General features: G+C 47.9%; 1 protein-coding gene across 1 annotated transcript; it reads left to right on the forward strand.

The window, feature by feature from the left end:
- Positions 1–341: 341 nt before the first annotated feature.
- On the forward strand, positions 342–8,841 carry OGFOD1 (2-oxoglutarate and iron-dependent oxygenase domain containing 1; the record flags this gene model as incomplete). Its single annotated transcript, XM_010084476.1, has 10 exons — positions 342–442; positions 1,297–1,413; positions 1,912–2,003; positions 4,191–4,319; positions 4,699–4,812; positions 5,520–5,599; positions 5,748–6,034; positions 7,135–7,257; positions 8,094–8,152; positions 8,680–8,841. Coding segments are annotated over 10 exons (1,264 nt in total), but the record flags the coding sequence as incomplete, so codon positions are not given.
- Between the last annotated feature and the right edge of the window lie 5,168 nt (positions 8,842–14,009).

The following is a 14,009-nucleotide window of genomic DNA, read 5'->3' on the forward strand; positions in this document are numbered from 1 at the left end:
CGGGGAGGCGAGGGGCTGCGGCCGTGGTCAGGCCAGAAACCGGCCCCGAGGAGCTGAATCTGCTCCATGAGCGCCGTGGCACTGAAGTCGCGGTGCAGTCGGATTCAGCCCCCGGGTGTCTGTCACTTCCCTGTTTCCTTACAACCGGTTTCACCCTCGCTGCTGGTTGTTGTCAGCGATGGGGTGTTCTCCCTGCCAGCTCCTGTGTGGTTCTACAGGAATACACTGTCACCGGCAGCAGCTTTAACTGTTAAAATAGTTGGGAGATAATAAATTAGTCTAGGCTACGGTGATATGTTTGATAATGCTGGAGTGCACTTACCTTGTGCTTGTCCTCTCAGGCATGCTCTTTGTGAAGAATTCCGAGTGTGGCTTTCTGCTGTGACCCAGATAGAGCTGGAGCCAACCATTGACATCTCTTGTGCTAAATACGAATATACTGGTCAGTCTATAAGCAGTCCTTTCCCCAAAGCTTCTGTGGGTGTATAGGGAACCGTACATCTACAGAACACCTAATTACATAACCCACCACAACCCCTTTGTAGTGCCAGAGGGTCCTAGAAGTTATCAGCAGCAAATCAGTGTCTCAGAAAATGAAGTCCCAGTTACGGAAAAACTGTTGCTGTTGTCATGTTGCTGATGGCTTTAACTCGGCTCAGTGTTGTTGCAAGCCCTTACCTGTTTGGAAATGTTCAGACTATGTTTGCTTTCATGCAAAAGGGTGGTGTATTCAGCTTCCAAATGCCACAGTTGAGTTTGTGAAGCCCGATGCTAAAATGTCACCTCAGTGAGTCCAGGTTACAACTGCTCTTAGCCTTTTAGTCATGAAAAATCACTGTGGGAAGAGGAAAACTTTTACTGCTGTCAGCTCTACTGCTAAAAAGTCTTTTGTGTAACCAATTGTTGGTCCAACTTTTCTGTTCCCAGGACTCTCCATCCCCTCTATTCCAGCAACAAGCCTACTCAGAGGGCAGCTCTGTATTTAACAGATCTTGAATCGTTATTTAAGTCAGGAATCTCTGTCCCCTGTGCCCAGTGACAGCTGTGGGGTGGATGACAAGCTGTAAGCGCCTGTACCTTCAGAGCGAGCTAATCTGCCGATTGTAGTGGAATCCCACAGAAGTTAAGTCTTGCAAATCCTGGGCAGGCGATGCTGACGAGTGAAAATGCAGTTCTTGGAAGGGACATGTTTTTTCTTGTTGTATTCTTGTGAGGACAAAGGTGGGAAGCAGACATTGGAATGAATCATGCGTGTACTGGAAAGGTGCTGCTGCAGCAAAACGTGTGTAATTACAGATGTCTTGCTGTGCCACGATGATGAGCTGGAAGGTCGGAGAATTGCTTTCATCCTGTACCTCGTCCCACCCTGGGAGAAAAGCGACGGGGGAACGCTGGACCTGTACAGCACAGATGGTAAGAGCTCGGAGCTCCGCCTGAGATGGCTGAAAAAGATGAAGCTTATGTGCCCCCCAACTCTCTCCTTGAACAATACAAGGAAGATAAAGAGTTTCTCCTTAGTCCAAAGAAGCTGATGTATTTGTAAAATTTGCACCTTAGAGATGGGCTGTAGCAGTCAGTCGTTGCAGACAATGCTAATGGGTGACAGCAGAGAAAAAGGAGAAGCTAAAGAAAAGGGGAATCTTTCCCCCACCCTGCTTTTTTGCAAGGGCCAGGAGTGAAGGCAGGATGGAAGCGATGCCAGTAACTGTGCTTGGAACTCTAAAGCGATGGAGATAACTTCCCTTTCCAGCAACAGAAGTCCACTGATTCTTCATCAAGCCCTTGCTCTGAGCTCCATCCCTTAGACACAAGTTTCTCACCAGTCACAATGTCATGAAGTCAGAGAGAAATGGCAGTTTCTAGTGAGTTCCAGTTCGTATCTTAACCGGAGTATATTTTCTTCTTCCCCAGAACACTTTCAGCCACAGCAGATCGTCAAGTCGTTAGTGCCTTCATGGAATACACTGGTTTTCTTTGAAGTGTCTCCAGTCTCTTTCCACCAGGCAAGGAGCTGTCTTTTGTTCCTTTTTTTTTAATTCTCATTGTTGTGGTTGTTCATTCTGTGTGTTATTACAGTCCTGATAGGGAGGGAGAAGGGAAAGGGTGAAGTGTGGGTGATACTCATGCTAAGTGCGAGGACTTTAAGGAGGACAAGAACTGACAACTTTAAACTGTCAGTCTAGCTTCATCATCCTGAGGGGAGGAAATTTCCGTTTCTGTTTTGTGTTGCTCTCCAGGCAAGCCACTGCTGTGGATTTGGCTATGGCAAGGAGAGAGATTTTTGTTTGTTTGCTTGTTTTAAACTAGCTCACATTTTTCACACCATTACTTTGCTCCAGAAGGGTTCTTCAGCACTTGCCTTGCCTGCGGGGCACTGTGCAGATATGGCTGTACCGCCTCTGGAACACAGATGCAGTGTGGTGCCCTACAGCAAAAATGCTGATAAGTAGCATAAAGAAGATGTCTGGAAACAGGATGAGTAATCTGTGGAACTGCATGATCCAAATACCCAACTGAAATCTGAAACTCCTGTGTGCTTGAGAGGACCACAGGTTATAACGGGGCCAAAGAGCAGAAGGCTGGAGAGGAAGACGATCAGTGATGTAGGTCAGGCATGTCCTCACCTAGACAGCTTAGGGTTTTACTTTTCTGTTATTTATGTCTTACAATTAACTAACAGAAACATCTGCTTGGCCACTGCCCTAATTGTTTTCAGGTAGTGATTTAATCTTGTCATAAAAATCCATGTTCCACTTAGCCTTGTGACTGCCTCCTACTGACCTAAACTTAAATCCCATGGAACAGCACTATGCAGAGTCCTTTGTACTGTCTCTGTTACACTGATGCTCTGTCAACACAGGCAATAAACTCAGCTTAAATAATAAACTTATTTGTAAAATAAGCATTAAACTCAACTGGGAGTACCATGAATCAAAGCCTCCCAGATCTGGACCTCGCTGCTTGTGCCCAGAGTATTTGCTGAAGCACTCAATCATTTATTTGACCTTTTTGTCAGTAAAGCATAGAGTCTGTGAATTACCCTCAGGCCCTGTAAGGGTCGGACTGGTACGCAGCCTTCACAGTACATGCCAGCCTTAAAGCCCTCTCAGAGATTGGGCATTTGAGCATTTGTGGTGTACGCTCCTTCAGGAGATAACACATAAAGCTGTGGGTGTTTGCTGAGCAGAGTGGGTCCATGAGCTTCCAACGGCAGGCAGTTTCTGGTTTCCATTTACCAGTTGATTTAAGATTCAGTAGCCATTCCAGATAACCTAGAACACCTCAAAGTCATGCAAGGAAAGGGCTGCTACAGCTCTGTAACAATCAATAAGAGCCAAAACCTTTTTGGAACAGAGTGTGTTTCTTCTTCCTGTTCTAAAAAATAAAGTAAAAAAACCCATCACAAAGTCTTTATGTGCTATTCAAAAATTCAGAGTTTGTGGCTAGCAACCAGTCATAAGGGGATGGCTTTCTCTTCGCTCTGCCATTGCAGTACAGCACTCTAGAATGTGAAATTGCTCAGTTTAGCCTAATTTACCTCAGTGTGTAACCTGACGAAATTGAGATTTAACGGTGGCCACCACTGTGCGAAAACCAAGGGTTTTCACAGACCAGGTTAAATGCTGGGACAGAGGGTTGCCGACAGAGAGGTAGACCTTTAATCCAGAGCCAAAAGCATCAGGCAAATGCCCTTCATGATGGCTTGTATTACAGCACTTCCTAAAAATTAAAACACACAAAAGTAGACTGATACAGTCTGCTGTGGCCTGCAGATGCTCAGTGATTTCTGAGTTCCCAATTAAGCTGTGACGGCTAATTTTTGCAGCCTATGATAGCTGCTTCTTCAACAGAACAACTGGTAGAAAACTCAAATAGTATTACTTGTAATAACAGAATGACTCAAAGCTCTCAGAGGGAATGGATTCTGCTGGGAGCTTGGAGTAAAAGCTTGGACTGGGATTCTGGAAACCTACAATGGATTTGAGCATCGAAGTTTGCTTTAAACCCTCTTTCTGTAAACTAAGAATAATCCTGCCTGGTCTAGCCCTGGTGTGACTTCTCTGTGTATGCAGTAGGCTCTCTGGAGCCAGGTCAGTCCTACCTCTGACGAGTCTACATCGTGCCTGTGACAGCTGGTCCTTGAATGCTTTGTAGTCTAAACAGTAACGTGCTGCTCAACGTTGTTCCAGGTGTCAGAGGTTCTGTCTGAGGAGAAGTGCCGCTTGTCTGTGAGCGGCTGGTTTCACGGCCTGTCAATAGCCAGACCTGCACGCCACGTTGAAACTCCCTTGCTCAGGAGCCCACACATCCCCTATGATGTGAGTAACAAGCCTCGATCTGCTTATCTGCATTTCTGTTGCTTTCATGTCCCTGGAATACCTGTAAGGGGATGCACTGATGCTTGGGGATGCTTTAATCTTTAACTTATCCCATTCTCTTTTTTTTCCTGTCCATAAATTCATAGCTAGTTTCCTTCTTGTATATCTTGTATCTCTTTCCTGACTCTCTACTTTTTCCATGCCTACAATAGTGCAGAGAATGCAGCAAATACTAGTGGTGCAATTAAAAAAAAATAGAAAGGAATGGAGGGGATGTGTGTGTAGGAATCCAGTCCTCTTGCCAGCTGGAGGGTAAGGGGGAATTGGGGGATCCTTTTTACTTTTGCAAATTCAGCATTCAAATCCATTTCCCTTCCAGCATGAAATCTTGTATGAGTGGATCAATCTTGTTTATTTGGACATGGACGCCCAAGCTCAAATCCAGGAGGAATTTGAGGAGCGATCAGAAATTCTCCTGAAGGATTTTCTTAAGGTGAGCGCAGTGGTTCAATCTGATGTGGTCTGCTAGAACAGGTCACCAGGCTGGTAGGTACCACATGTCCTACAGGCTGAGCAAGGGCTTGCATGACACCATCTGGTTTCACACTCTAAAGGAGAATGGACTAGATGACCTCCAGAAGGTCCCTTCCAACCTCAACTATCCCCTCTGCCTGCTGTTACACTGTTGCATAAGGACTCATAAAAGAAATCACAAAATTTGGTCCAACATTATTTCCTACAGGAAACAAAGCAGAAGGATGGAAACACATATCATCCTCCCTGCTTCCTGGCCTTGTAGTGACCAGAGTGTCCTTCCCTGTTCCTCAGCCTCTTGCAGCACTTGGGGAACTCAACCTGTGTATGAAACCAATGACCCATAATCGTTCTGGTCTTACTTGAAACGCTTTTCTTCTCAAAGCTGATTTACCTCTCATTTACTGGCCATCCCTATCTCAGTGAAGCTGCATTCTCACCCAGCAGACAATCCGAGTAGCGTTTGATACTTGCTGGTCACTGGCATTGAAAAGCCATGATGCCCACCAGGTTATGCCCCTCAGTTCAGCACCCCTTAGGAGCCTCAGACGAGTTAGAAAAAAAATGAGTATGCCTTTCCTGAGAGCAGAGGATGGCTGCTTCTAGCACACCAAGGGAGACGTGGGGGCTAAATGTTGAAGTTTCTGCACTATCTTTCTCTCCTAGAAAGACAAATACCAACTGCTATGTGAAGCTTTGGAAAGCAAAGACATCCAGTGGAGCAGCCGGGGGCCTGCCAATAAAAGGTGGGGAGTGACAGCACCCTGTGCCTATTGATCAGACCGAGCAGGATCTGCCATGAGGCTGCACTGGTTGATGCTGCGCCCATGGACATGGTCCTTGTTGGTTCTCCGACAGGGAGATACATCTGCTGATACATTTGCTGTCTTTCAGGCTCTATGAGACAGCAGAGGAAGACAGCCTCCCTGATGTGCTGAAGAAATTCCTGCAGTTCTTACGCTCTGAGGCCTTGTTCTTACTGCTTTCCAACTTCACTGGCCTAAAGCTGCACTTCCTGGCTCCCTCTGATGAGGATGAGGATGCTGGGGAAGGAAGAGCAGCAGACACCGCTGGGCCCCACAGTCCCAAAGCTGAGCAGGAAGAGACTGAACAACACACTGATAGCAATGCCCATCAGCCAGACAACATCCCCGAAGCACAAGAGAGTGAGACGCAGAATGGTAAGTCAAGCAGCAGCAGCGTGAAAGGACTTGACCAGAATCCTGATGTTGAGGATGTTGGCAGCAGAATTCCCAATGATTTCCAGGGAACTAAGATTTCACCTTGTACTGCAGCCAGCACAAGGCACTAGCACAAACGTAAGACTTGAAGCATGTCATATTGGATATCCAAAATAAGTGATCGTCGCAAAATAATTTGGAATAAAATAATGACTAACTTGAAGATACTGTTTTGAACAGACCTAAGTCTTAAGGGTGGGACTTCTGTAGGACCCACTAAGGCATGGGGAGGAGAGGGGATGTTAGTTACCAGATAGTCTTTTGCCAATAGTTACATGGTTTCTACATCCACATACTCCTGCTTCATATAAAGCAGAATGAGACCAAATCAAAAGGAAGAAAGCGAACAGATCACAAGTAAAGGTAATTTTAGAATTAGAAAACTGATCCCCAAAACTAGGATTTAACTTTTCAGAAAACACTGTCAGATGAAATAACCACTTAGTTGTCAGCAATGAGATGCCATTGCTATACAAGGTTAGATTAATTGTGGATTCATGGATTGGTGCTGTTTATTTAAAACAGCAGCTTTGAAGTTTAAAAAATGCTCATCTTGCACAGAGTCAGGCAAGTTAACCGACACTGGAATAAAAGGTAATAAAAAAAACCCCAAATCCTCCTGAAAATCCCACCAGAACACTTACCTGGTACAGAGGCTTTGTTTTTCTGATTTCCATGGCGAGTCATCTACCTCTTCTGTCATGTTGCCGCTGTGTGCTTTTAAACTCAGGTACGAAGAGGGCGTAGTTTGTGGCTGCACAGATTGAAAACTGAGCTAGAGCCATGAGAAAAAAAAAAAAAAAAGCTTCCCCAAATTCTGACATACCTCCTAGGATGGCACACAAAGAGCGAGTTCAGAGCAATATCCTCCTTCGCTGAAGTATCTGGTAGTTCCGGGGTATTTCCAGAGCAGATTGGTTGCTGGCTTTTGAGGGTCAGAGCTCTGCCGTAAATCCAAGGGGGGACAAAACAAAAAAGGAAGAACTGGATAAACTAAAGCACCCCATTGTTCTCCCTGGCTTGTTTGTTTCTGCTTCTAGGCTCAGGAACCCCTGTGTGTGCAGGGGAGCTGAGGCGCTGGACCCACAGGCACTATACTCTAGTCCATGACACTCAAGCAACAGAATTTGCTCTCGACCTGCTCTTCTTCTGCGGCTGCGAGGGTAAGTGGACACAACAGAGATGTTGGACTCTCCTTGCAAGGTTTGCATAAAGGAGAGGCTTCTGAATTCTCAGAAGTGCTGCAATAGCCAAAATTTCCCTGCTTTTTCCTACACAGAACGGCTCCATGGACTTCATCCTAGTCCTCGTTTCTGTGTAAACCCTGGTTTCGGTAGTCCTTACACAAAGATTTGGGATTGTGGCCTTGGGATCAGCTTTGACCTTTCCGGCTGGAGCCAGGAGGTGGCGCTTGGGACAGAGGGAAAGGCTGTGTCCTCCAGATCTCTCACTCGGCAATGGCTCTGGCCACAGTGGAGGGTCAGGGGGCCAGAACACCATGCTAAAAATGTTCCATTTTGCCCCTTTTCTCATCAAAATCACCAGCACCTCCAAATTCACAAAGCCCAGGGTTTTCAAAAGTTACTTTAGGCATGTCTAGGCATTTTTGGTTGATGGCTAGTTAGATAGTGGTGAAAACAAGAACCTAAACGTCAGCATTTAGGACCAGCTGAGCCCAGAACACATGGTTTAAACCACTCAGCCCATGCCTGCGATCATACTGAAAGCCTTTGCATATCTGCTAAGGCAGAACTGCTCTCCCTGCAAGAAGAGAGCCAAGCAACCTTACAGGGCTTGTCTGGGTAAAAGGCAAATCCAGTATGTTTGCTTCGAGTAGTTTTTGAACAGAAGAAAAAAAATAGACTAGCAAGAGGTAAAATGGGGGTGTCCTGTATCCAGTAACTGTGGGGAGTGGGGTGGAAAAAAGGAATCTCCAGTAAGGCTCTGTAGAGCTGGGACAGCACCGAACTTTCTAAGAATCTTTCTTTTCTGTGTTAAGACTGGGATCCAGAATATGGTGGCTTCACTTCCTACATTGCCAAAGGTGAAGATGAAGAGGTAAGGACCTCAGTTGCTAGCTGCAAAATAGATAAAATTGTTTAGGGTGCAGAGGCATAATTCCACTTTGTCGTAAGGTTAACGCAATCCTGAGGGGGCTCAGCATCGCACCAGAGCCTTTTTGCCCGAATTACCGCTCGTGGGTGTGGCTCTGTCTTCAGCTGCAAGAGGCTAGCGTTCGCTTGAAGCTTAAGTTTCAGGCTCCGACAGTGCCTAATGCCAGCTGCACCCAGGGAGGGACACAGGGCTGTTCCCTTCCAGGGACGTGCTCTTTACTCAGGTCACCCTCAGTATCAGTACTAGTGACAGGGCCGAGCAGCCGTACTAATAAGTCCAGATTCCCTTACTGTCTAATACATGCTTCAGGTTGAGGAGTATTAAAAGAAAAATAGTGACATAGTTCGTTTTCTAATCCCAGACCCTTGTTCTGACTAGATTGTGAAACTGTTTTGTTTGTTTCTTCCTCAGAATGATATCAAAGCTGTTCTTGTGGAACTAGTTTCTTGCTTTTCTTTCCTGTCTTCTAGCTGCTGACAGTGAATCCAGAGGACAACTGCTTGGCCTTAATTTATAGAGACAAAGAAACGATGAAGTTTGTGAAATACATCAATCATCGTAGCCTGGCACGCCTGAAAAAGCATCCGAACAGAACAGGATTTTGGGATTTTTCCTTTGTCTATTACGAGTGATGGCGCAGAGCGCGACCATTGCCCCGGAGAAGATAGCAGTGGTAGGGGGTGGGGAGCAGGTTTCTACCCAGGTGTTCAGCTGGGGCCTAAGCCCAAACTTTGCCGCTGCCTTCACGCTGTGTCCAAGCTGTACCCTATCACAGGGGGTCCAGGTGACTTTTTAACTGTACAAATGCAAATCCAGTCTTCTCCCGAGTCCATCGTAACACACGCTCGCGACTGCTTTTAACGCTGTGTGGAAGCGGTCATCATCACACAGCTCTGTCAGCTTTCCAGCTGTTCTCCCATGGAAATAGCATCTCAAACCTGTCAGGGTGAAAATTACAGTTGTACATTGCCCTAAGCTGATGGCTGATTTTATTTAAAAAAAAAAAAAAAAAAAGTGGGTCACTTAAGTGCTTCAAGGTGTGGTTGGGCAAGTTTTGTGACAAAATGTCCAGGACATTTTCTGGGGCTTAACCATGTTCACTGTTTGTAGAGGCAGAAATAAAGGAGCTGCCATGGGAAATATGAGGTTTTTCCAGCTGCACAACTCTGTGGAGTTGGGAAGGAACACAGCGAGGCTACAAAGCTGCTGGCATTGAGAAGGACCTGGCACTGTAACAAGGAGCAGGACTTTGTTATGCTAAATGCTGTGCAGACAGACCCAGGTGCAGCCCTTTCTCTAAAGGATTTACGAACCAAATAGAGAGAGAAGAGTCCTGCTCCCACGTACTCTGCTTGTGTGGGTATGTGGATGGGTCTCTTGCTTCAGCTGTGACGGGGCTGTGGCTCCAGCCAAAGGGGACTGGCAGCAGGGTGGTGGTAACTCACCTCTTCTGGCTTGTCATCCACAGGCAGCGGGAGGGTCACTAGCAGCGTGGCCTCACATCGTGTTAGTTTTGTCCTGGGGTCTGCTGGGCTCTGATGTGGCTTCTGTCAGCAGAGATCAGCTCAGATCTTTCCAGCTAGCAGACATCCAGCTCCCGTGGCAATCGGTACAAGAAAGGTGGGGGGCTTGGTGCAGTACTTTCCTCTGGGACGCTCGGCACTGCTTGCCTGCCCCATGTTCACTGCACGCAGGGCTGTGCCAGGCCGGGGTGTCCGGCCCACCAAGCAGTGCAGCTGCAGAGCTGTGCCGCTTGCTTCAGGAGGCGGCTGGACTGCAGAACACCCCGCTGGAGGCTCGGCCCTGGCCTGCATATGCTTGCCTTAAACTTGTTCTTGGCAGTGAATAGACACAGGTGTACCTTCAGCTTATCCAAGCCAGCGCAGGCCAGGGGCTTGCAGGAAGCTGGGGAGGGTGCGTGCGCTGTTCCTCCTGCCTCTCCGGGGCTGGGAGAGGGTGGCTGCGGATCAGAGCCTGCTGCCTCTCCCGTCCCAGGCCTGTTGCTGCAGACCAGCACGTCGGTGTCAGACCACAGCTGGCACAGGAGGAGCAGGAAGCTCAGAGCAAGGCTCGCTGTGTTGGCACACGAGTGCTCTACACCCCTCTCTGCGCAGCAGCGGGACATCCTCTGGGCATGCCTTCAGCAAGACACAGGGGCAACAGCCTTCAGCTGTGATGCCAACACACAAGGTTCAAAAAAGGAACAACCGAGGCATGAAGCTGCTGCCATGGCTTCCCAAGTGAAGGGTATCACAGCTCCTGCTGCTGCCAGAGCAAGGGGACGGCACGGCTGTTCAGGGGGTGATGTGCAGGACTGGACAGGGCAGTGTCCGCGCAGTGCTGGACCACGAGCGGTGGCCCAATTCCAGCTGTTGCCTCCTGCACTGCGGGGCAGGAAGGACAGCTGGAGGGTGGTTGCTGCTATTGCAAGATCGACACCAGCTTGTTCATATTCTGACTCATCTCCCTCAGATGGCTTCTCCATGCACTGTCAGGACTTTCTTGCTTGGTTTTAATCTTTGTTACTGTTTTATGCTACTTACAAAGGCAAGGGGACAAAGCTAAAAACAAATCCTGAAGCAAGGCTAGGACTCCCTTCTTTATGAATCATTGGTTTCCAAGGCACTCTGCTGCCTTTCTGGGCAGCAGCTATTTTTGGGGAGAAAGTTGTTCTTATTCTGAATTGCTCCGGTAGAAAAAGGCAAGTAATGGAGGTTTCAAAGGAAAAAGAAAAAGCAAAAAAATTATTTGGGTAGTTTAAAATAAAGGTGATGGATACCACAGCTATTCACAGCATAGTCGGCTAGGCAAAATTGGGATTAAATTAATTAATGAAACAAAGTTACTTATTGTAGTGCATTGGGAGCCCAAGAGCATGATTCGTAGGAGGTCTTGGAACAGCCTCCCAGAAGACTGGGAAGAAGCTGGGCTCTCTGAAGCTTGCTGCTTTTTCATAATAAATAATACACTAGAGGGCACACCAGCCTCTACTAGAGCCAGCCCGTATCTAGTTGATCACACGAGGAACCGCCCTCCTGCCTCCAGCGACTGAAACTAAGCCATTTACGAAGCCAAATTTGCAGTTAGCATTCAGAGATTTAAAAAAATCAACACGTCCTTGCGCTCCCACCCTTGCTGTTAGGTGCCGAAAGCGTAAGACAGCCCGGCGCACGGCTGGCACTGGGGGTGCAGGGAAAGGCTCCGCTCGCCAGGATTTCAAATGTCACCAGCTACCTGGGGAGAGGCAGGTGTCTTTGTGGTGCTGTGACAATAATGGGAGCCCTCCCTGTGGACGCTCTTGCTGGGTACAAATGTATATTTACAATTAGGTGTAGCTGCTTGCAAAGTACTCTGACCATTATGGAAGGGAATATGAATATTGAACGCATACATACCCACAAAACGAGTGAGCAGGACACCATAGAGAAATAGGATTGAGAACAGCAAGTGACCAGAGTTCCAGCGTGAGCAGCAGAGAACAGAAAGGCCATAGCAGGTGAGACGGCCTCATGCAGATGTCGGGCAGCCCGGCTGGACGAGGATGCAGCTTCCCACCAGCTGTCTGCACCTCCCCAGCCTGGCGCTGGGTGCAGGGGAGCAGCAGCCTTTGGTTACTCAAGTGCCGAGTTATTCAAATGCTTCACAACAAACTCCTCAGGATTTGGTGGTGATCAGTTTGCCAAGGAGCTGAAAAGAGGAACAATTCAACAGTTTAGCTGTAGGCCAGACTGAAGGGGCGGTCTCAGCACTCATGAACATGCAGTAAAGAAGTTCCCGGGTATTCAGTGAATTAGTATTAATTAAGATGAGCAGCAGTCCGCAGGACTTGGAGAAACAGGGGCTAAAATCAGCTAACCTGTTGCCAAGTTTCAGTTCCAATTCTTTTGGTTTTTTTTAAACTCCAAACTGGAACTTGAACTAGGAGACTGAGAATCACCGCTGCACAGATCCCCTTCAGCAGGCGGCAGTGCAGCCCAGCACCCCTGCAGCATGCATCCCAGGCTGCAAAGGGGCTGCATGAGGAAGGCTCCAGCCCAAAGGGAAGTTTCAGGCAGGCACTGGAGTGCCCCAGCAGGGCAGGGCAGGGTCCAGACCCCATCCCCACCACACGTACTACCAAGGTGCAGTGCCACCTAAGCAGCCCTGCCCATGAATTTTTAGCAACACGCAGCTCTACTAGCATGGTTTCAGGGGTTATTCTGTACTTAAGCAGCAGCTTTACCTGCTGGGACCAGTTCCCTTCCAGTACCCACAAAGGGGATTGCTGGGCAGTAGTCCCAGGCTGAATTGTACCCATGGGGACTGCCGGCCACTCATCTCCTGATGCAGGCTCAGCCTGTGTCAGGTTGCTGCTGCACGCCAGCCGAGGGCTGCTTTATTTCAACAGCCAGCTGCAAACCCAATATCACTTCCTCTTACGAGACGTGGATTTTACATTTGGCAAAGATAAAAGTTGTTTTTACAGACAAATAAATGACAAATTTGTTGTCAGAAACTTAGCTGGAGGAAATGAGCCTTATCAGAGGTCTGGACTGTGACCGAAGGACTGGCCGCACTGCCAAGAGCAAAACAGAGCTGGGACTGAAATGCCCGGTGTGCAGCCCTGGAAATGAGGATGATGGGAAAGCTGGTTTCTGATCAGAGCCACTCTCTTATCATTGAATGGACTACCTAAACATAAGCAAGCATTAGGATTTTGAACATCAAGAAGCTGAAACAGTGGGAACAGGTACAGCAGGTGGCAGAAAGCCCAGCACTTATGCCAGGAGAGTGCTCTGTAATCAACTCTCAAAGCTCGCTGCCTTAGAACAGCATGGGTGGCTCACCGCCCTTTTACCAAGGAGCTGCAGTGACTAACAACCAGGTTCTTAAAAGGATGCAAATGAGCTCCTGCTGCAGATCTGAAGTGACAGATCTGTGCTTCTGGCAGCGCAGTTCTCGGTTCTGGAGGGGCCGAAGCAGTGCCAAGGGGCTGTCTCGGGGATGAGAACACCTTGCAGGAATCACATTCCCCGTTCAGCTGGCTGCAGGCTCACCGGCTGCTCTGTGACCAGCGGTGGGCTGCGGGCTTTCATTCAGGATTGGCAAGTAAGAGACAGACCAGTTACAGAACACAAACAGTCCCCACAGCCCCGAGAAGCTGCCCAAGGACTTCGCTTCACAGAGGTGGGCTGCCTCCTCCCCACCTGCGTTGCAAACACCGATCTGTACAGCGGCACGGCGCAGGAACTGGGAGAGCTGGGGCCCAACCTCCATCCTGTGCAGGATATTTTTAGCTTCTAGAAGAATTCTGCTTTGGCAAAGGTTCTAAAATGTCTTTAGATCTAAGATACACCCTCACTGTAATATTTTAATCCAATTCTAAGAAATCCCACAAGTAATAAACAGGTTTGAGCCAGGAGCCAAGAGATTTTTTAATACCTTATTCTTTTGATGCCATTAAGTACTGCCAGCTCTTCATGAGTATGCACCAGCTTGGGTGTGTAGCTTGGTTTTGTAGTTCCTGAAATGCACCCTTGCCCACCTCGGTGTCTGCAGTTTTTTCCAGCAGTAGCATGGAACAAGTAGCTGGAAGCAAAACTTCCTGCAATCCAGGTGTGGGGAGAGTGTTGGATATGAAAGAGACCGCTTCCTACCTGTGTGGATCCTGGACCTTGATGGCATTCAAAGATCTTCTGGCTTAAAAGCCAGCAAGGAGACATTATCCCTTTGGTGCTTTCATGTGCTGAATTGCAGCTTGCCCAGAAAGCGGCAGAGCCCTGCAATGAAGCTGGGATTCTCCGACACAGAGTAACTCTAC

This window comes from Pterocles gutturalis, unplaced genomic scaffold (genome assembly GCF_000699245.1).
Source record: "Pterocles gutturalis isolate BGI_N339 unplaced genomic scaffold, ASM69924v1 scaffold50900, whole genome shotgun sequence".
Classification (NCBI taxonomy): domain Eukaryota; kingdom Metazoa; phylum Chordata; class Aves; order Pterocliformes; family Pteroclidae; genus Pterocles; species Pterocles gutturalis.